The 18970-nt window shown below is 45.9% G+C and overlaps 3 protein-coding genes across 4 annotated transcripts; all 3 read right to left on the bottom strand.

Moving 5' to 3' along the window:
- Positions 1–307: 307 nt before the first annotated feature.
- On the bottom strand, positions 308–5864 carry ube2l3 (ubiquitin conjugating enzyme E2 L3). Of its 2 annotated transcripts, none has more exons than XM_020706310.2 (4): positions 5782–5864; positions 3191–3286; positions 2928–3114; positions 308–1315 (listed from the first exon to the last, which is right to left on the bottom strand). In XM_020706310.2, exons 1-4 carry the CDS (start codon positions 5806–5808, stop codon positions 1161–1163), a joined length of 465 nt encoding a protein of 154 aa, XP_020561969.1. In that variant the 5' UTR covers positions 5809–5864; the 3' UTR covers positions 308–1160. The 2 variants fall into 2 exon arrangements, with proteins under 2 accessions (XP_020561969.1, XP_020561970.1); XM_020706311.2 differs by lacking the exon at positions 5782–5864 and adding an exon at positions 5550–5672.
- Positions 5865–9796: 3932 nt separating this feature from the next.
- On the bottom strand, positions 9797–15123 carry ydjc (YdjC chitooligosaccharide deacetylase homolog). The gene is made up of 6 exons (XM_004072822.3): positions 14938–15123; positions 11884–12059; positions 11506–11665; positions 11192–11291; positions 10496–10673; positions 9797–10288 (listed from the first exon to the last, which is right to left on the bottom strand). The coding sequence occupies exons 1-6, from the start codon at positions 15106–15108 to the stop codon at positions 9976–9978; spliced, it is 1098 nt and encodes a 365-aa protein (XP_004072870.3). The 5' UTR covers positions 15109–15123; the 3' UTR covers positions 9797–9975.
- A 464-nt stretch (positions 15124–15587) lies between these two features.
- ak6 (adenylate kinase 6) lies at positions 15588–18957 on the bottom strand. Its single transcript, XM_004072821.3, has 5 exons — positions 18349–18957; positions 16415–16507; positions 16278–16336; positions 16061–16206; positions 15588–15974 (listed from the first exon to the last, which is right to left on the bottom strand). Exons 1-5 carry the CDS (start codon positions 18377–18379, stop codon positions 15785–15787), a joined length of 519 nt encoding a protein of 172 aa, XP_004072869.1. The 5' UTR covers positions 18380–18957; the 3' UTR covers positions 15588–15784.
- Between the last annotated feature and the right edge of the window lie 13 nt (positions 18958–18970).

The following is an 18970-nucleotide window of genomic DNA, read 5'->3' as shown; positions in this document are numbered from 1 at the left end:
TTCAAGCAGAAGAAAACCAGAACTCCTCCTGTTGACCTCTGCAGGATCTTGCAGATCATTAGATCAGTGGTTTGAGGGTGCATGGACTTCACTTTGAACCAGAAGACCTTCTGAAAAAGTGGGATTTACTCCAGCAGGTGATCTGTGTGTGATCACATCACTTTTGACTTTCAGCAGAGAAAGCCCCGCGTTCATATTTGTTAGCTGTAAAGTTTTAGTAACTGTACATTTGTCACCGTCCCCTGGTCTCCCACGGGTCGGTCCAGTTCCATAACAGCACCTGAGAACTGAAGCAGGACACAGTGGGCCCAATGGTTAGCCATCTTTATTATGAATGATATCGGACCAGTTTAAACAGCTGTTACATGGTGCTTTTAGGCCACTGCAGTCCCGCTCTGTGTCCTGATCCGGTCCGGGCAACCAATGTGCCGTTGGCCGCCATAGACACGTGGTTCTGGGCCCGTCCAGGAGCTCGAGCCTCCTTCTCCAGCTTCTCCTGATCTAGCTGGATAAGTGAGGCCCCACCCAACTCGGGCTGGCGGAGAGCTTGTGTTCTAGAGTGGCCGGGCCCAGCAGTGGGACAGGGGGCATGTATGGGAGGTTCTGACTGACCCAAACACATTCTTCCCACCAATGATTAACATGAAGTGCCAATCAAAACAATGTAGGTAAGCGAGTGAAGGAGGAAAAGAAAAGCAGAGGTGACCCGATTCATGCAGCAGACAAAGTGAAGGTTGTGTTCTGAGAGGAGCCGTGGATGTTCGGAAGGAAACCCGCTGGGTCGAGGCGGGTCTCTCAGAACACCTCGGAGCTCCCGGCAGCAGCTTCTCTCACCTGGTCGTCAGATGAGAGCAGCCCGATCAGGGGTGGAACTGAAAGCTTCTACTCATCAAAAATAAAGAGCGGACCTGAAAAGAGAAGGTTCTGAACGGAGGAACAGAATCGGTTCCGTCTAGCTGAGCGGCGTGTTCCCTTGCACCCGTTTCCGTTTTGTGGCCTTTAGAGAGCAGAAAGTTGGAAATGGCCTGGAGGTCAAAGAAGACGAGGGGGAGGCTGCCTGACCCACAGACAGTCCTCAATGGGAGGCGAGGCCCGGCCGGGGTGGGGAGGGGGGTTGGGGAGGGGACGGGGCAGGGGGGGGCTCTGAGCGCGTCATGTGATCAGTCCAGTGGCCGCTTCTCGCCGTGTTTCTTTGTAAACTCCTCGGCATTCTTCAAGAACTTCTTACGGTCCTTTGAGTACTCTTCTGCCAGGTCGGCCCTCAGGGGGTGCTCAGGCTGCGGGTCGTTGACCAGCGCGATGAGGGACTGGATCACTGCAACACAAACAGAACCCCGATCAGAACCACCAATGGCCCACACGCAGCTGCTGCTGGTGCCTCTGAAGGAGAGCTCTCAACGGGCACGATGACCTCCTTTCTGGTGTTGGACGTTCTCCCAGGAGCCCGAGAAGCTGCAGAGTTCTCCTGAAGCAGCAGCTCTGACCCATCAGAACAAAGCAGAACCACCAAGTATCTACAATAATTGAAGATTTGTTCTGAAAGTTCTGTCATCTCTGTTTTAAAAATGACCAAATCTCAAAACCCAAGTGAGAGTGACTTTCATGAGCTTCAGATTTATGTTAGAGTGAGTTGATGTATTCACCATAAAAGGAAATTACATGGTTGACTTTTCCCCGGTTGTCATACTGTTTTCCTAAATAATCAGTTTGGGAAGTTTAAACTTCATAATGTTCAGGTTTTTAAATATAATCTAAAATAAAAACACCTACAGAGTAAACAGGGAATGGTGTATGCTTTTATGGTGCTTTACTACATTTCAGTTCAGTGTTTTGCCCAAGGGCACTTCAACACACTGGCAGGTGGAGCGGGAACAACACCTGCGACCTTCCAATCAGAGGCCGACCGCTCTACCCCTGCACCACGGCTATCAGACGATTCCTAATCCAGTAAATGCAGTTTTCCTTCGTTGATTTTGGGTTTTTTTTAAACCCGTTTGGTTGCATGCAGATTGATCTTCTGCGTATATTTGAAGGAAGGTCATACCTGCCACACGCCGTCACATCCCTGCTGCATGTGCAGTGAACACATGTCACATTTTGCTCTTCCAATGGCAACACCGTGCTCCCTTTAAAGAATTTTCTATGACCTGGTTTGAAAGGAATTTAGCAGCTGTTTTTAAAGCCAAAAGACTTTAGAAAAGTCTTTGAATTTAGGACTAAAGCACAAATGCAGACATGGAATCAGATGATGTGGCTGCACTCTGATGCTCCCAGAATGACCGTGTACAAACGCTGGTGGGGACGGAGGAAGGGAGGGGTCATGGAGGGTAATGTAGCACTGCTCTTGTAGACCGCACAGTTCTAGTGAACCTGTTTATGTGTTATGTCGCTTATCGTGCAGCAATTCAGGAGTTTAGCCACCCAGCTCATGTTTTGATCCTATGGAACACCCACGTTCTGCCAGTTTTAGGTCTTGTTGATGCCAAGGCGCTCCATTTCTGAACATGACAGAACTACTGACTGTATACAAGAACTGGACTGGGTCGACAATGTAAACACCGGGGCTTTAAAGGGTTAAAACGTTACTCCATCCCACCCAACGGCCTTTATCCCTTGTGCTATCTTGTGGGGTCCAGATGACCCAACTCCCAACGTTAACGTGCCTCCGAGGCACGTTAACGTTGGGAGTTGGGTCATTTAGACCCACTAGACAGTGCGCTGAACCTTTTTTCTTCAATGATTTTTGATCTTCACTGGTGTCCATGGATTACATGAAATCTTTCCACCTTTATCCACCTTTGTCATGGTAGGGAGAACACGTCAATGTAAGGGTGGGGTCATCTGGACGCCATAAAATGGCACAAAGGATTGTCTGTGTCTTTCATAACTCTGGTTAGTGGAGGAGCTCTCAGATCAGGACAACCCACCTTGGTCGGTTTTGGTGGCCGGCTTCCAGTTCTCTGCACTGATCACAGGGAGGCACACCTGGCCCTTCTCGTCGATGTTGGGGTGGTAGATCTTGGTCTTGAAGGTGATTTTGGGAGGCTTGAAGGGATACTCGGTGGGGAAAATAATCTCAATCCTAAACGCACCTTTGTCATAGGGCGGATTGTCCTGGAAGTAAACAGAGGGGGTAAGAAGGTGATGCTTTAGGGAGAATTTGGAGCTCAGAGGAAGAGGAGATACTCACAGGAACGATGAGGCCTTGCCATGAGAGCAGGTTGGATTCCTCCACCTGGATGTTCCTGAAGTTCTTCATCCCAGACCTGCGAATCTCCTCCAGTTCCTGGAAAACACAAGGAAACAACCTTCTGAAAATCCTTTTAGCAGAAGAACCAAAGTCCCTGTGACCACGCCCCTCGGTGAGAAGAGAACAAGACCACCACCACCCCCTAGACCAGGACTGCACAGCAACACTTCTGTCTAGAAACCATCTAAACCCACGATAGAAGGCCAGCCATTCAGGAGGAACCAAAAACAGGGTCACATGACCACACCATGCAGGTCTGATAAGATAACAAAGCAACTTCCGCCGTCAGACATGAACACGCAGCGCAATAAACCCGACATCATCCACTCCAACCAGATAAGGAGCTCTGAGGCTGCAGTTCACAAACAGGTGAGGGATCCAGAGCCATGCAGAGAACTGGTTAGTGAGCGTGAATCAAGGTCAAGGAACCTCACCTGATCAGCCTCTGAGTCTACAAGACCTTAGGTATGTCTTACAGATTGAAACATGGATGGCTTTTCACTTTCTTTCACTAAACTCAGATCAACAAAGGTCATTATTCTTGAACCAGAGCCCTTCAGGAGTTCACTTAATTACAATGGAACCACACAGGTAGTTTTATGACCTGTGAGAAACCATGAAGTACTCACTTTTAGGGAAAACCTGGCTTTTAACTCTTACATTGCTTAAGTTTCTAGAACTATCTTCATCTCTGCAATAATTCTAAAAATGAGGAACATCGTGTCCCTAGAGACGAGGTTACTTCAGGATGTATTCACCGTCATTCCTACATTTTTAGGCTTTTCTACAAGCAGGGTGCAGCAGCACCGTTCTTCTCATCGACCGCCTGTTAAAAAAGTTTTCTTTGCCAACACTAAAACATTTAAATGATGCATGTTATCTCATAGCTTTATATGTTCTAAAACGAAAACTTTATTTTAAGTCTGTAGAATTACGCGCCCTTTCAAGAATCACAACACCTAGCCTTCTGTTTAAGGAGCCAACGTTCTGTTTCAGTTTGGTAGGAAGACCTGAAACTTTCCCTTCTTAACAAAGCTTCATGGAAAAGCCTTAGGTGACCCTGAACCAAGTCTTTAAAAGTTCTGTTTTGGACCCGGACTTCTGCGAGTCTTTAGCGCGAACTGCCAGCTCTCCCTTACTTTCTTCATTCTGGATCTTTCCTCAGTCTTCTCTCATTCATGAAACTTGCCATTCTTGTTGCCGTTGGTAACCTGTTTCTTTAGTTTAACGTGTGCCTCCAGTGTTTGTGGTTCTGCTGGTCCAAATAAGTCACATAGTCGCCCTGACTCAGTCCGGCTGGAGGTCTAAACTGTTCTGTCACAAAATGTCTTTGCTCCAGAATATCTCAATGTCTTTGAGAATGTAGAAAAACTTGAATGTTTCTGAAACGATCTAAAGAGCATCACAGCAGTTTTGATTTATTATACATGAACATTAATAAGGAGGTGGACAGTTTGGTCTTTATCTTGATTAGTGGAACACCTCGAGAACCACAGGGGTGAAATGGCAATTTGGAAGAGAACAAAACAGAAGAACAGAGAACAGCAGCAGATATGGAGGAACAGGGGAGAGAAGCAGGTCAGAAGGACAGACACAGGACAAACTAAGCAAGAAGGAGCAGATGGGAGGACAGGACCGGCTGCAAACACTGGACTGCTGTCAACAATCAATGCAGAACCCATCCAGTCTGTGGGAGAACCTCCCTCCATGCGGTGAAGACCAGCACACAGGAGGAGATGCTCAGATCAGGTCCAGCATGAGCTCAGGAACCTGGATTTCATTTGAATGTCAGTGAAGACAACAGGAGTCCTGACGTCACTGTAACCTCCTGGAGAGGAGCAGTCCAGGTCCACCCAAAACCTTCAGAACCAAGATGTCCCTTCATCCCACCACAGTCTGGTTTTTCCGGTCCGTCTGTGGCTTCGGTTCGGTCACAATAGAACCGCTAGGAAAGATTTCGGAACCCGCGGGATCAGCCTCCCGGCCCCTGGACCGGCTTGGACGGACGGATACGCGGAAGTGAGCCAGCCGTTGCGCAGATCCGCAAACCGAAACTGACGCTGCGTGTTTGACGCAAAACGGGGAAACGAACCGAACCGACTCACAACTACTAGGTCCAACCCGCACAACAAGCCGGGACACCTAGAACCAGGTCAAGATCCCGCCTGGCTGCGTGTCCGTCGACAGCTAACAACTGTGATCTGTGTTAGCTTCGGAGGTTAGCCGACCAGAACTCGACCCAGACCAAGAACCGCTCGAACCTGACCACTTCCCCTTCACCCCCCAGACAGCCGTCTACCTCAGGTCCACTCTAACCCTGATCTGAACCGGCAGCCGTCTCGGACAGGCAGGCTCTGGACCCGGGCCTGGAGCGTCACACCGCGGATCCGGACTTCAGTCATGATCGAAACCACCGTCAAACCCTACGAAACCGGCTCGGTTCCTACGACGCCAACGGAGCGCGTGCGGTGGTCACGGGGGATTTGTGGACCGTCTCAAAAACCTAAACGGAACCGAACCGAAACCTTTACCTTGGCCAGCCTCCTGCTCGCCGCCATCTTGGAATTACTGTGTTCCCACAATGCACCACGGGGGGAAGAAAGCACTTTATTGTCTTTATTGACACTTTTCGGCGTTGCACGCGCGCGCGCGTACACACCCATGCACAAACCTCAGCACTGTAAGGACTTCAATTTCTGTTAAGAGTCTTAATGTCAGCCATATTATATTCAGAAGAAACTTAAATGCCCCCAAAATCTTCCCCCAGAGGGCTGTAGACCTCCGAAGTCCCCATGAGGTCAAATCTGTGAGACCTCACCTGTGAGCTAACAAAGAACAAAATTCATGACACAATAAGGAACAAAAGACAAGAAAAAACTAAAGTTCAGTCTTAACATTTCTGTATGTGATTACATGAGAATAATATGTATTTATTTATGTATCTGTTAACCACCAGTTCTCTACAGAAAGGCAGAGTAGGAGACTAGTATGCAAATCCAATTCAAAGCTTGCTTTCAGCAACGTGCCCTAACTGTGCGCTGTTATTAATAGGTTATAGATGTGACCTAACAAATCATTACATTGATCAGTGTGTGTTGTAAACATTGGCAGGAAAACTCACTCTGAAAAAGAATTATAAACAATAAAAGAAAATACTTTAGTGGAGACAGATTTAGCAAGAGCAACAATTTACCGGGAGTGGTTAGGGTCAAAGAAGGAGGAAATTACAAAAACAAAAACAACGAAATTACTGGAGCACTTGCGAAAGACCCACTCCAATGAAAATCACGTTTTTGGTGTTTTTAACATGTTCTTGTGACATTTTTCTAGGCAAGGCAAGTTTATTTGTATAGCACAATTTGTACACAAAGTAATTCAAGGTGCTTCACAAAACAGAAAAATGCATTAAAATCACAATACATCATATAAATAATCAACGTAAAATTTACTTTAAAAGCAAAGAAAAAATTTGAAAATTGATTTTAAAAATAAAGGAAGGAAAGGAAAGAAAAGTGCAGATAGGACCTTTCAGTCATATACACGGCTAAACAGAAATGTTTTAAGTCTAGATTTGAACATGAACACAGAAGAGGCCTGTCTTACGACTTCAGGGAGGCTGTTCCAGATTTTAGCTGCAGAATATTGAAACGCTGATTCCCCTTGTTTAGTTCTGACTCTGGGAATCAACAGGAGGCCGGCCCCTGAGGTCCTCAGAGTACGAGATGGTTCATATGGCACTAACATGTCAGAGATGTACTTTGGTGCTCGGCCATGGAGAGACTTGTACACATACAATGATGGAAGACATACATTAAGAAACTTTAGATTGCATTTCTGAATGTTTCTTTATTCTAATCACTGTGAATCTGGAGCAAATGAAAAATGCAATTGGAAAAGCTCGTAGGTCCTGCTGTGCCTCAAACTTCCTGCTCCGCCCCATTCGAATGCATCCACAGTCAGACAAATGGATCCATGAACGTCTTTCTTTTCCTCATCCGGGCTGGAATTTCCATCCAAACTATACGGCTGGATAGCTCAAACTATTTTGTTAGGTCGGGGAGGTAAGGGCTATATGCTAGCAGGAGAGAGTGAAAAAGGGATGATGGGAAGTCAGGGGAGGCTTACAGTCCAGCCCACAACTCAGATGTGAATTTCTGGTGAACGTCTGCCGCTCTGCAGAAACTATGTCCTAGAAAACTACACAGTTTTATTGATTTTTACTAAAAACTGTAAAATCATAATTAAAAGAGCACTGAGAAAACTTTGACAGTAGATCAAAAGATGATCGGAGTGGGCTTGTAAATGCAAAAAATGAGAGTGAAAAACAAGGAAATTGTGTGATGAGATAAGAGAGATAAAAGTTGATCTATTTGTCTGTAAATGGATTTATCAGAATGGAGAGTAGCAGGGGGTTTGTAGCTCATGGGCCCAACCCAGCATGTTTTCTACAACACAAATGAGCTCTTTTTCTAGCTGTATTTTTTCACCTGCTCCTGATTCACTGCGACTTGAATGAAGAAATACTCAGAAATGCAATTGAATCGGTCAGTTCAAAAGGGGCCCAAGTCCAGAATTTTTCAAAATAGATATATTAAGTGTTCTATGGTCTTCAAGGGAAAAGCTGTCTGATAATTCGCAAAAAAGTCCCAAGTCTGTTTTAATGGATTGACTATGCTTGACATGTAAAATGCATTAAGTGCAAAATTCCTGGACTTGAGCCTCTCTTGCATGGGTTTAGCTTTATCCCATAGATGGCAGCACTAGTTATCCAATATGGCAGCATTAATTCAAGAAGGGCCCAAGTCCAGAGACTTTAGTTTGCTAGTCCTCTGAAATGATAAAGGGGAGGTGCTTCTTATTATAGCATTTATAAGCTATGAACTGGTGCTAAATCTGGTTAAAGTATTAATCATTTGGTGTAGCCTCCCTAAAAGCTATGCAATTAAAATCATTTCATGGAGAAAAAAAAACTCTTGGACTTGGGCGCCTTTTGAACTAACCAATTCAATGTTAATCTTAATTTTCTTTATATATGTCTTCCTTCATCAGAAAAATGCCACAAGAACACGTTAAAAACACCAAAACTACCAATTTCATCAGAGTGGGTCTTAAATTGTCACTTTTAAACTATTGATAGCTATCCTAAGCACTTGGAGGTACTTTCATAAAAAAATCAATAAACATTTTGTTTTTTCCAAACGATCTTTAATGTCTTAACAATAAACCGGTGAAACAAAAGCAGTCAGTGGACACGGCTCACCCATGACTGAACATGATGGACAAACCAGAAAGAAACCAGCACTTTGACCTCAGTAGTTTAAATGAGTCTAAATAGATTTTTATTTACTTTATTAATTGAGGATGTGAGAGAACCCGATGCTCCAGAATCAACCAGGAGCATCAATGATCCAGATAACTTTTTTTAATCTCTGCAACCATCAGAGTTTCTGAGATGAGTCTGCGGTCAATTCAAGTCACGAGTGACATTTCCCCTGGAAAATGTAAAACCTCTGTTCTGTTTCCATTAAAGGACGGTTTTTGATTGGCTGGTGTGTTGTTGAACCGCCCTCCTTAAAGTAAAGCCATTTGTTTCTGTGTGGCAACCACTGTGGTTGTGACGATCAGGCTGATGTATCAGGTCATAGTTAAACCATAAACAGAAAGTGAACATGGCTTAAAATCCCAACAAATATTTTGCTTTTATTTAGTTCCCTCATGTTATTTATGGTGGAGTACTAGACCAAGTCTAAGGATTAGACACGTCTGTAGTCTTATTTAAGCCCGTAAAACCCACTACATCTATGAATTGATAAGCAATTGAAGTTTTTTTGGAATTAAGATGTTTTTAAAACCCTTTGATGAAATCCACACAAAACAAAAATACTAATTTGTTTTGTGTGGATTTTTTTTCTTTTTTTTTAGGGGCTATGAGATGCTAAGTTTTTGCTCACAGTGTTATTTTAGGATGCAAAAATATTCATATCAGAATTCAAGAAAAAAAAGCCCCTTATTTACCCACTGTCTCAAATTTGATACACACATTTTTAGCATGGTATAAAAAATTAACCAAATTTGTATTCTTTCAATTAAGAAAGCGCTATTATAAAAAAAATTTAACAATAGATAAGCCATAAAGGTTAGAACATTTAGCTAAACTTTTTCCACCAAAAAGGGTTTCTGCGATTTCACAGTAGCAGCCATTTTGAAATGACCAGGAAAAGCTCTTCTGCTAGTTTGCAGTTGGTTATGTCAGTTTGTTTCACTTGTATAAATGACCGCGACCTGAATTGGTTGTTTAGTTGACCTCTTTTCAGAGCACAGTTTTAATATTTTTAAAACTTAGACCGACTTGGACCAATCACTGCTTACTGAGGATGTCTGGTTCCAAAATGGCGACATCCATATTCCAGAAAAATGGTGACTGAATTAACTTAATTTGGTTCTAACCAGACATAAGTCATTTTTCTATGGATGCCATCACACTCTCTTGATACCGTTCTCTTATTCGGTCACTGGAATTGATAAATAAACAAAACTCCATCCATATTAGGTCAATAAAACTCTTTTTATTTAAACCCTCCGGAGATGCTAGCTAGCATCAGTAGTGAAATGAGTCATAGTGTGTTAAAAAAAGTTATTTTGGACCTCAGAGAACCCAAGATATGCTGAACCTTGGTTCTACCAGCGGTTCTGTCCAGGCTCATTGACTCCAGAGACAACAAAGGTCAAAGGTCTTTAAAAGCACACAGCTGAACCTTCTCCTGGCTCAAGAGCGCTGCCATAGACGGGTCACTGAGCACGCTCAGTTCATGCTGTCGTTCAAGTGACTGAGAGAAGTCGTCCGGTCCTTCCCCACAGCCGCCCTCCTGGGGATGACTTGGGTAACCTGGGTGGACCATAAGCTCAGCTGTGACACACGCCCTACTGGACGGTTCACCCATCTGCCCTGCAGCCAGAGCGAGCCGCAGCGCCCTCTGCAGGTGGGGGACAGACATGTTTTGACCCATGGTGGTCAGTCCAAGGTACACATCAGGCCACCTGAGGACAGAAATAACTGAGGTCAGAATTCTTTACCTCCTGAACAAACAGCTTTGTTAAAAACATCAGTTTACTCTGTTTTATTGCACATGCACTCAAAGATTTGCTTATGCGCGTGGGAACTGGGAATATTTGTTTACACATAACTAAACACTTGGTTTCTCACATCCGAACATGGTTACACCCTGTTGCGCTCCCTGAATTTACCTAATCCCATTATGCCTGAAGACAGCCATGGAGTCCAGGGCGTCCTTCTCCACCTGGGAGTAGAAGGTGTGCAGGTGCTCAGGGAGCCATTGGCAGCTGTGCAAACCAGGTTCTACTGGAACACGAGTGAACCGAATCCTGTGGTCTGACATCACCTGAGCGAAGACATCACGGACCTCTGCACACAGACATACGCAGACACAAAAAAGCAATTTAGTAGACTAATCATCCCTATGGCCAGATGATGTGGCTGGTTCAGGAACAACCAAAGGAAAGCTTCAGCACACTTACACACAACCAGAGAAGATTTAAGATATATAAGATATGCTGATGTCATTTTAGACTCATTGTTTGATGTAAGCAGAGCTCTTGCAGTGTTTTAGAATCTGATCTTCCAGTGCGCTAATGTTTAAAAAAAAGGGCTTCTTTTTTTATTTTTATTTATTTTATTCTATTATTAGAGTCGTCCATAAGACTGAAGGGTTGTTGGTTCAACTCCTTGACCAGGGGTTTGTGGGAGATCGACATAAGTTGCTTGTGGCCCGACTGAAAAACCCTTCAGAGGGATCTGGTGTGCAAAGACATTCTGCAGAGTCAGCAAGACTATCTGGTTCCCATTTGAGATTCATATTTCATAAAACCCTTTATTGGGATCAGTAAGTGGATGAAACCAGGATGTGACCATGACAGGCTCACCTGGTAGCACATGAACATGTTGGTGTCCATCCATATGATTGGGCAGATGACCTGTAAGTTCCACAAAGCGCTTCACCTGGGCCCTTAACTCCATCTCCACCTGTCAACAGAAGGCGGTTTACCTAAAGGTATAGCTGTCAATGTGCTTCCTGTGGTTTTGTACACCTGGAATGAAAGTGCATCTATGGTTGGTGTGTACGCTCTCTTTAGGCACAACTGTAGTTAGTCTGATTATTTCAGCAGCTGTGATGTGATGGATGAGCACCTCGGGTTTGTGTTAACCCGGCTGATGTGCACCTACGACTGGTGTGTACCTGTTTCATGCAGAGCTGACCTCTCTCCAAGCTCTGACGGAAGCCCATTTTCCCATGGAAAAAGCCTCTGTGGTCAGTGAGGCTGGAGGACTTCTGCAGGATGTGACACACTGGAGTGCCCTCAGAGAGGTTGGCATGGAGACCAATGGGAATTTCATGTCTGAAACAAAGACAGGACAAAAGTCCTAAGCATTAGTTTAGAGCTAAAAGGTCTTGAGCAAAAATCATTCAACATGCAAACATCTGTGATCTTTCTATTTGTTTCAAAAAGGAGCTGGTTGCAGATGCAACTTCAGTATCTGTGGTGTTTGGTTTGCATTTTCCTGCACAAGCCTCTAAAAAAGATGAATCAATTGCACCAGGTTGATAGTAGCCTACCTTTTGGCTAGATCTGCAGCCTCTTTAGCTGCTGAACCGTTCACCAGCAGGGAAACATTGGAGATCCCTCCTGCCAGGAAGCAGTCAACAATCCCCTGGTTCCTCCGAGAACAATAGCCGAAATCGTCACCGGTGATTACCAGCAACAATCGTGGCTGTGGCATTCTCCTCGTTTCCTGCGGTGGACACACAGGACACAGCCGAACATGTACAACTCTTTAGTCACAGTGCAGAGTGTCTCTGAGAAAGGCAGCGGACAGACACAGCAGCCCACAATCTGCTCCACCAGGCACCAGGAGCAAAAGCATCTAAGAGCACGCTCCACCTCCCTGTCAGTCACACTCCATCCAGACTCAAATCCGCATCTGACCCACAATGAACCAGTGTGAGCACTATCAATGCAACACAAACAGAACTGACAGCAACATAAACGGACACACAAAGAACCTGCATTGACAGATCTGGCACCTAAAGGACTAACAAACAGTAATGGAACCGGCAGCTCTGGCTCAGATAGAACCCGCACTGACAGAACCAGAACCAATGTGGGATGAGCAAGCTCTCAATCAGTATCAACAGAAACACTCATGCACTAATTGAACTGGCACTGACAGAACCACGCAGAACAAATCCAACATCACCAGCACCAGTGAAACTAGCAATGACAAAATTGGCACAACAGAACAGTCTTATTGAAACTGGGACAACAGAACCGTACTGTAGAACAGGCACTAAAAGAACCAGCGCCAGTATAATGATGGAACCAGCATCATCAGCACAAGTAGTTCTTGTGGCAATAGAACAAGCACAGACAGAACTGGCTCATGTAGAACTGGCAATGATAAAACAAGCACCAGCAGAACCAACACAGACAAGACTAGCAACTATAGAACTAGAACTTTTAGAACCGTTAAGTTGTAGCACGGATTTGAACGGCACTGGCAGAGCCAGCATTAATGAACCTGGTAACAACTGGAACTGGCACTGAGAAAACGAATACACAGCAAAAAAACCTACCTCCTGCTGTTGTGACAGTGACAAGATGGACCCAGACGGAACCAGTACAGGTAAAATTGTCACCAGTGGGACTAGGATGAGTATAACATAGACAAAAACCGGACCGGACACCTGCTAGACTCTACAACAAACAATAGAAGGCAATGCAAATAGATAATTTAAACACTTGCTTGATAATCTCTGATGTCAACCATTGACTGTATGTGAGAAATGGAGAGAGAGGGACCCCCCCCCCTGGCGTTCCAAACAGGAAGAACCTGGTTGCTCCAAGAAGCCAAAACCCCATAGGTTTCTACAGAGAAATTTCCAACCGTTCTTCAGTCATTCCATTACTCAGAAGAACCGTTCTGGCTCTGATAACTTTAAATCATGTTCCTAATCATTTTCATTGTTTTTTTTTCTGTAGTGTAAGTTCAGGATTCAGGATATAAACTGAACAATCAGATGCGTGAATAAAAGTAGGTGGTGTCACGTTGAATGTTCAAAGAATTTGACAGATTCTATCAAGTCCGCTTTCAAGTGAAAGGGGTGTGGCTTTCCAACACCTCACTCCTGATTGATGAGAGTGGTTGCCATAGAAATGTTAATTCAGACCAACTTGGACCAACCACCTATCACTGACAGCGTCTGGCCCCAACATAATGGCGTCCGTAGGAACTAACTTACTTCTGACTCCAACCAAATGTAGTCAATTTAGACGCCGATTTTCTTTAATGTTGGAATCAGGCGTCTTCAGTAAGCTGTGATCGTCTCATGTGTCTTTGGGAACCACTCTCTCCAATAGTGAGCATGATAGGAGACCACACCCCTTCCACTGAAAGCGGGCTCAGGAGAATCTGTCAATCAACCGGCACAAACTTTTATAAAGGCATCTGATTGGTCAGCTAATAACTAGAACTACAGCAAAAAATATCATGAAAAAAATGAAGTTTATCGAGAAGATGTTTAAAAAAGGTATCAGATCCAGAATGGTTCTTTTGGCCTCTAGAATGACAAAGTAGCAGCTGGTTTTTTCTCTATAGATGACTATGAGTTTTGGCTTCTTAGAGCATGCTGGTCTTTCCTCCCAGAGGGGAGGAGCCACTCAGTCCAGTTTTCATTAGCCTTCAATGATGACGTCACATTCGCTCAGTCCAGTTCTCTTATACAGTCAAAGAAATGTGGCAGATTAGGAGGGAAAAATGTAAATTTTCTTGGGTGCACCCACCTGTCAATCAAATCAAAACCATTAAAAGAAACTCCCCCTACAGCTTTCATAAGAGAATAAACTATAAACTAACATTCAAAAGATATTTATCAGATTGTACACACCTTTGATTTATGACTATTTATCAGTTTAGACCAAATAAAAGTGTTTTCAGTGGAAAAGCCCAGGTTCTGTTGGGTCTCAGATCAGCAGGGATCCTAAAGAGGAGCAGCTCAGATCCCAGAGATTTAGCAGACTCATGTGGGTCAGGGAACAGCTGACCGCTTATCCGGGTCTGGGATTATCCGAACCGCTCTGTGTTTACTGACAGGTGGATGTCCAGTCAGCTCCTCCCTCTTGAGATGTTCCAAAGCCCCGCCCCCTCAAACTAACAGAACTTTAGTATAGAATTGAAACCCGGTTCTGTCCAGTCCATTGAGCAAAGGGCAAGAGCAGCCGGGCGGTTCTGCTCCCAAACTGAACAGAACCGGTGTCACTGAAGCAGAAGTGGACCTGAGGTTCTGACCGGTTCTGTGTAACTTCAGAAGACACGACTGATACTAGCCAACCATTTCATATGATACAGAACCACTACAGAAAGATTCATTTGGACCTCAGTAACGTGCTGAACACCTTGATCCACGTGGTTCTGATGGACCGAAACATGCAGATTTTAAGTCCGACGTGAACGTGGATCCGGCAGAAGTCGTTAAGCAGGGTTCTAAGAGTTCTGATCGGCCCGGCGTCGATCGAACATTATCATGCTAGAGACGCAAACAGCAGCCAGCAGCACCCAGAACTGTCCGGCCGAACCTCTGAACTCGATCGGTCCGAAGGGACAAACTACTTACCCATGGAACCGCGTGCGCCCCTCCCGGCACCCGTACGAACCGACACCGGGCCCGGCCTGCCGCACGACCGGGAAACGCGCGACGGAACCGGGAAGCGCGCCTTACTTCCGACAACACCGGAGGAGCGATGGCGCCCTCTGCCGGAGGAGGCGGGAAAAGCGTTTCCAGCATTTCATGAAAATCTGACTCAAAAATAAAATTCAACATTTTTATCTGTCTCCAGATATGACTTTTTTTTTTTTTTTAAGTGTCAACAGTCTGGTGGTGGATCAAGGGACCCCTGCCTTAATAACTTGACTATCCCGGTAACGGAAACCCCACTCAGCTGGATCCAACCATGACAGCAGAACATCTGGTTCTCCAACCACAGACCGCTTCCGCAGCAGAACCAGCTCTGACCCGCTTACAAGTCATGAAAAGGCCCGCTCCGTAAAACATGAACATGAACACAGACCCGTTCCTCCATGTCCTGCAGCGCTCCTTTCCTGCTCACCTGCTGCCTCGCCTGTTTCTTCCTGTTCAGGTAGAGGGAGGAGCCTAGGGCGAAGGGGCGGGGTCACATACACCCACCTTCCCCATGCAGGTGAGCCTTCAGGGAGATAACAGAACCAGTCTTCACTTAAGGGGCAACAGTCACAAACAGACGGAGCGGAGTTCTTCCAGTCCTTTATTATGTAACACGAGTCTGATGGACAACCCTGCTCCACACCGGCCTGAGGAGCTTCTGCTGCTGCTGAGACTCAACCGACTGAGCATGACGGCCTCATGAAGGGAAAGGTCCAAAGCAGAGGGCGTCCACCCCCTTCTCTAAAGTCTTTAACCACACGGATAAAACCCAGAGGTCAGTCTAGTTGTGGTCTTTTATCCACTGCTCCACCCACTGGCTCATCTGCTCCAGGTTCCTCTCCAGGTCCTCGGGACTGTTGCTGGGCAGCTGGTGGACGATGTCCTCGCTGTACGCCTCCATGGCCTCCTCCAAGATGGTCTGGAAGATCTCACACTGTACGTTGTCCTGCAGCTTCTTTCCCGTGTAACCCCTGAGGCGGCGGACAGCAAAATCTCAGAGACTCAAACCGACGTCTGGACTGTGATCAGAAGGTCAGAGGGGCGTGGCTCGGGTTACCTGGCCTCCAGCCGGTTGTACAGCTGGGTGTTGTCTGTCCGCAGGACAAAGACGATGTGGAACCAGCGCTCGGGGAACAGGTCACAGCCGTGGTAGTCCACGATCACACCGCCTTCCTCCATCTTATCCTCCAGCTCATCCACAACCTGCCGAATGTACCAACATAACCGTCTGCCAGGAGCAGCCACCCACACCCAAAAAAAACAAACGGACCCACCCTGTCTTCATCCAGGATGGGGCACTGGTAGTCTTCATCAAAGCCGTCATACAGCTGTCCTGTGGAGAACGTTGTTGGTGAAATTCTGCCCTTTAGGTACAGACGGTATTTTGGGAGGGGAGGGGGTCTGATCTCACCTTCCTGTGCCAGGTCCCCCACGTTCACGTAGGTCAGTCCAGTGCGACTGGAGAGCTCCTTCCCAAGAGTGGTCTTCCCCACACCGGGGGTTCCTGCAAACACACACTCCCTCAGCATCGCCCCGACACCAGAGAACTCTGGAGACCAACACGAGGATCTGGTCTGAGACCATCCAGCAGTTCTGCTGTTTTTACGTTTCACAGGAAACGCAACATCTTCTCAGCTAAACACAACCAGATTACGGATCCTGTGAAAAGCTCCCAGCCTCATAATTTGTTTCCATCTTTAAAAACATGAATTACCGCGATCCGTTTGCTGACGGACACCCCGGGTCTGCTCATGTGTCAGCAGTTTGGCGGTCAGCAGAGGTCGATCCCTTTTTCCACTTATGAACCATCATCAGTGTTTAGGCCTTTGACTGTAAATGAGAACTGGACTGAGTGACCCCCCCCCCCCCACGTTCCAAACAGGAAGTACCTGCTGGTTCCAAGAAGCCAAGATCCCATAAACAAACATTTAGGCAGTCATTCTATTGGTCAGAACAGCAATTCTTGCTCTGAAACATGTTTTTTAAAATAGTTCCTGATAATTCTCTTTCTTCTGTCGTGCAAGTTATTCAAGTCGTAAACTGACCAATCAGATGCAATCAATCACGTGGCCCGCTTTCAAGTGGTAGGGGCGCGGACTCCCAAAAATATCACTCCTGTTTTGTGACGGTGGTTGCCATAGAAACGGGGACTGACTCTGACCAACCAGTGCTTACTGACGTATCGTGTAGCTCCAACATGGCAGCATCCAGGTGAAAAGAAAGATGGCGACTGAATAAACCTCATCGGCTTGGAGCCGGAAGAAACCTGTTCCTCTTGGGTCGACGTCACATTCACTCGTTCCAGTTCTCAGATACAGTCACTGTTTCAAGGCGATACGTTCAGCGATACAATAAAGGTGCGGCGTTTCCATACATTCCAGCGAGCATCAGAACCAAAATATACCGTGTACACATTTCAGTTGGATGGGTGTCACGCAGGAAACCCAGGGCAGACTTCACAAGTCCGGCCATGGTAATCTGACCTCTGTTGAAATAATGAAACCTCCAGTTATCTTGTCCTTGATGTTGTGAGATCTAAGCCGGGACTACAGCTTGTCCACGTTCAGTCCACCCCCTATGCAGTGAAGGCTGTTGCAGGTTATGGTCATACAGCTGACATCACACCAATCCTAGTTCCATCAGTCACAGCAATCATAGGCCGGTGGTGTGGGACAGAGTCCAGAGGGACAGAACCAGAGCGACCACAGCTACCAGAAGTGTCGTACTTTGAAGCCAGACGGGCTCCAGATGTGCTGATGGACTAACACACCTGCATACAGGTGAGGAGCACGCCATCTGCTGCTGCTGGACCACCGAGGTCACATGGAGACGACCTAATAAACTGAATAGACGGACACTTGATTTGACTTTATCACATCAATCATCTGGATATGAAGCGCATCACCCAGCCCTGTCTGAAGAAACACCAGGCTTCAGCATGAGACCTACCAACGTGATAGAGGAAGAATCTCATCACCACAATGTGATGAGGAGGGGATGATGATGAAGATGATCATCTTCCACCACACACATCTCTGTCCAGGTTCTGTTCAGTAAAGCTGACCTCAAGTGGTCCGCTGGTTAGTCCACTGAATGCAGGAGCACCAGCCTGTACAGGTCTGGGTCAAAGGTCACAGCAAACTTCAGGGATGCTTGTCTGTAGATGTTCTGGTTCGGTTTTTCTCCCGAACTGCTGGGCCATGATAATGAGGTCTAAACTAAGGCCAAGACACTCATGTTCATATGGCACCCACTGATCCCGACAAGACCAGAACCAAGCCCGAGAAAAACTGGATACGTTGATTTTGACGGTAGCGCCGGTTCGGAACCAGAGTTTGGGCTTACCAGTCAGCAGAATGTTTGGCCGCTTCGTCATCCTGTCCACGTGTCACGATGACGACAGAGCCCACCCGAACAACACAACAGCTTCTCCCAGTACCACGAGGTTTCGTTAAAGAAAGAATCCCAAACAAAAAACAGAGTTCTGCTCAGTAGAGGATCCAGGATGCGAATAACAAACACGAGGACCGCGCAGGGAGCCGCGTGCCTCTTATTTCTGCTTCTGATTGACTGTCAGCAATCAGCGGGCTGTGTTCTATTGCCCCCTAGTGGACGGAGTTCAGAATGACGCCGTGGAAGAAACCAGCTTTTTCTAAATCCATCCAGTATTTATTCAGGTTTAGCTGTAGACATTGTTGTTTTAAGAGTTTCTGCTTGCATGAAAATCTGTTTGCGTAAGGTTTTGTTTCCGAGGTTCTGTTTGTTTGAATTGTAATAGAATAGAATGGATAGAATAGAATAGAATATGTTCTCCTCATCATACAGAAGCACGAGTCATGCTCTTGATCAAGGGTCGATTAAGTAAAGAATAAAAAAGAAGAAGAAGCTACATCTGAAATACCCCAGTGGTCGATATAAAACCTTGAATATTTGTGTTTAAAAAGTGGGGATGACCACGTGACCTGGT

Source organism: Oryzias latipes, chromosome 9 (assembly GCF_002234675.1).
Source record: "Oryzias latipes chromosome 9, ASM223467v1".
NCBI classification, from domain to species: domain Eukaryota; kingdom Metazoa; phylum Chordata; class Actinopteri; order Beloniformes; family Adrianichthyidae; genus Oryzias; species Oryzias latipes.
The sequence above is the reverse complement of the archived record's forward strand: the minus strand, read 5'-3'. Positions and strand labels throughout refer to the sequence as shown.

Bases quoted from the DNA above. Each gene is read 5' to 3' on its own strand.
- ydjc (XM_004072822.3), bottom strand. From the start codon at position 15,108: ATGCTGGAAACGCTTTTCCCGCCTCCTCCGGCAGAGGGCGCCATCGCT. The intron at 11,666-11,883 runs GTAGGCTACTAT...TCTTTGTTTCAG, and splicing joins GCTGCAGATCTAGCCAAAAG to ACATGAAATTCCCATTGGTC. The intron at 10,289-10,495 runs GTAAATTCAGGG...TTCTGTCCTCAG, and splicing joins TTCAGGCATAATGGGATTAG to GTGGCCTGATGTGTACCTTG.
- ube2l3 (XM_020706310.2), bottom strand. From the start codon at position 5,808: ATGGCGGCGAGCAGGAGGCTGGCCAAG. The intron at 3,287-5,781 runs GTAAAGGTTTCG...TGTGTTTTCCAG, and splicing joins CGAGCAGGAGGCTGGCCAAG to GAACTGGAGGAGATTCGCAG. The intron at 1,316-2,927 runs GTGGGTTGTCCT...TTTGTGTTGCAG, and splicing joins GGCCACCAAAACCGACCAAG to TGATCCAGTCCCTCATCGCG.
- ak6 (XM_004072821.3), bottom strand. From the start codon at position 18,379: ATGACGAAGCGGCCAAACATTCTGCTGACTG. The intron at 16,337-16,414 runs GTGAGATCAGAC...CGTTCTCCACAG, and splicing joins GGGGGACCTGGCACAGGAAG to GACAGCTGTATGACGGCTTT. The intron at 15,975-16,060 runs GTAACCCGAGCC...CCGCCGCCTCAG, and splicing joins TACAACCGGCTGGAGGCCAG to GGGTTACACGGGAAAGAAGC.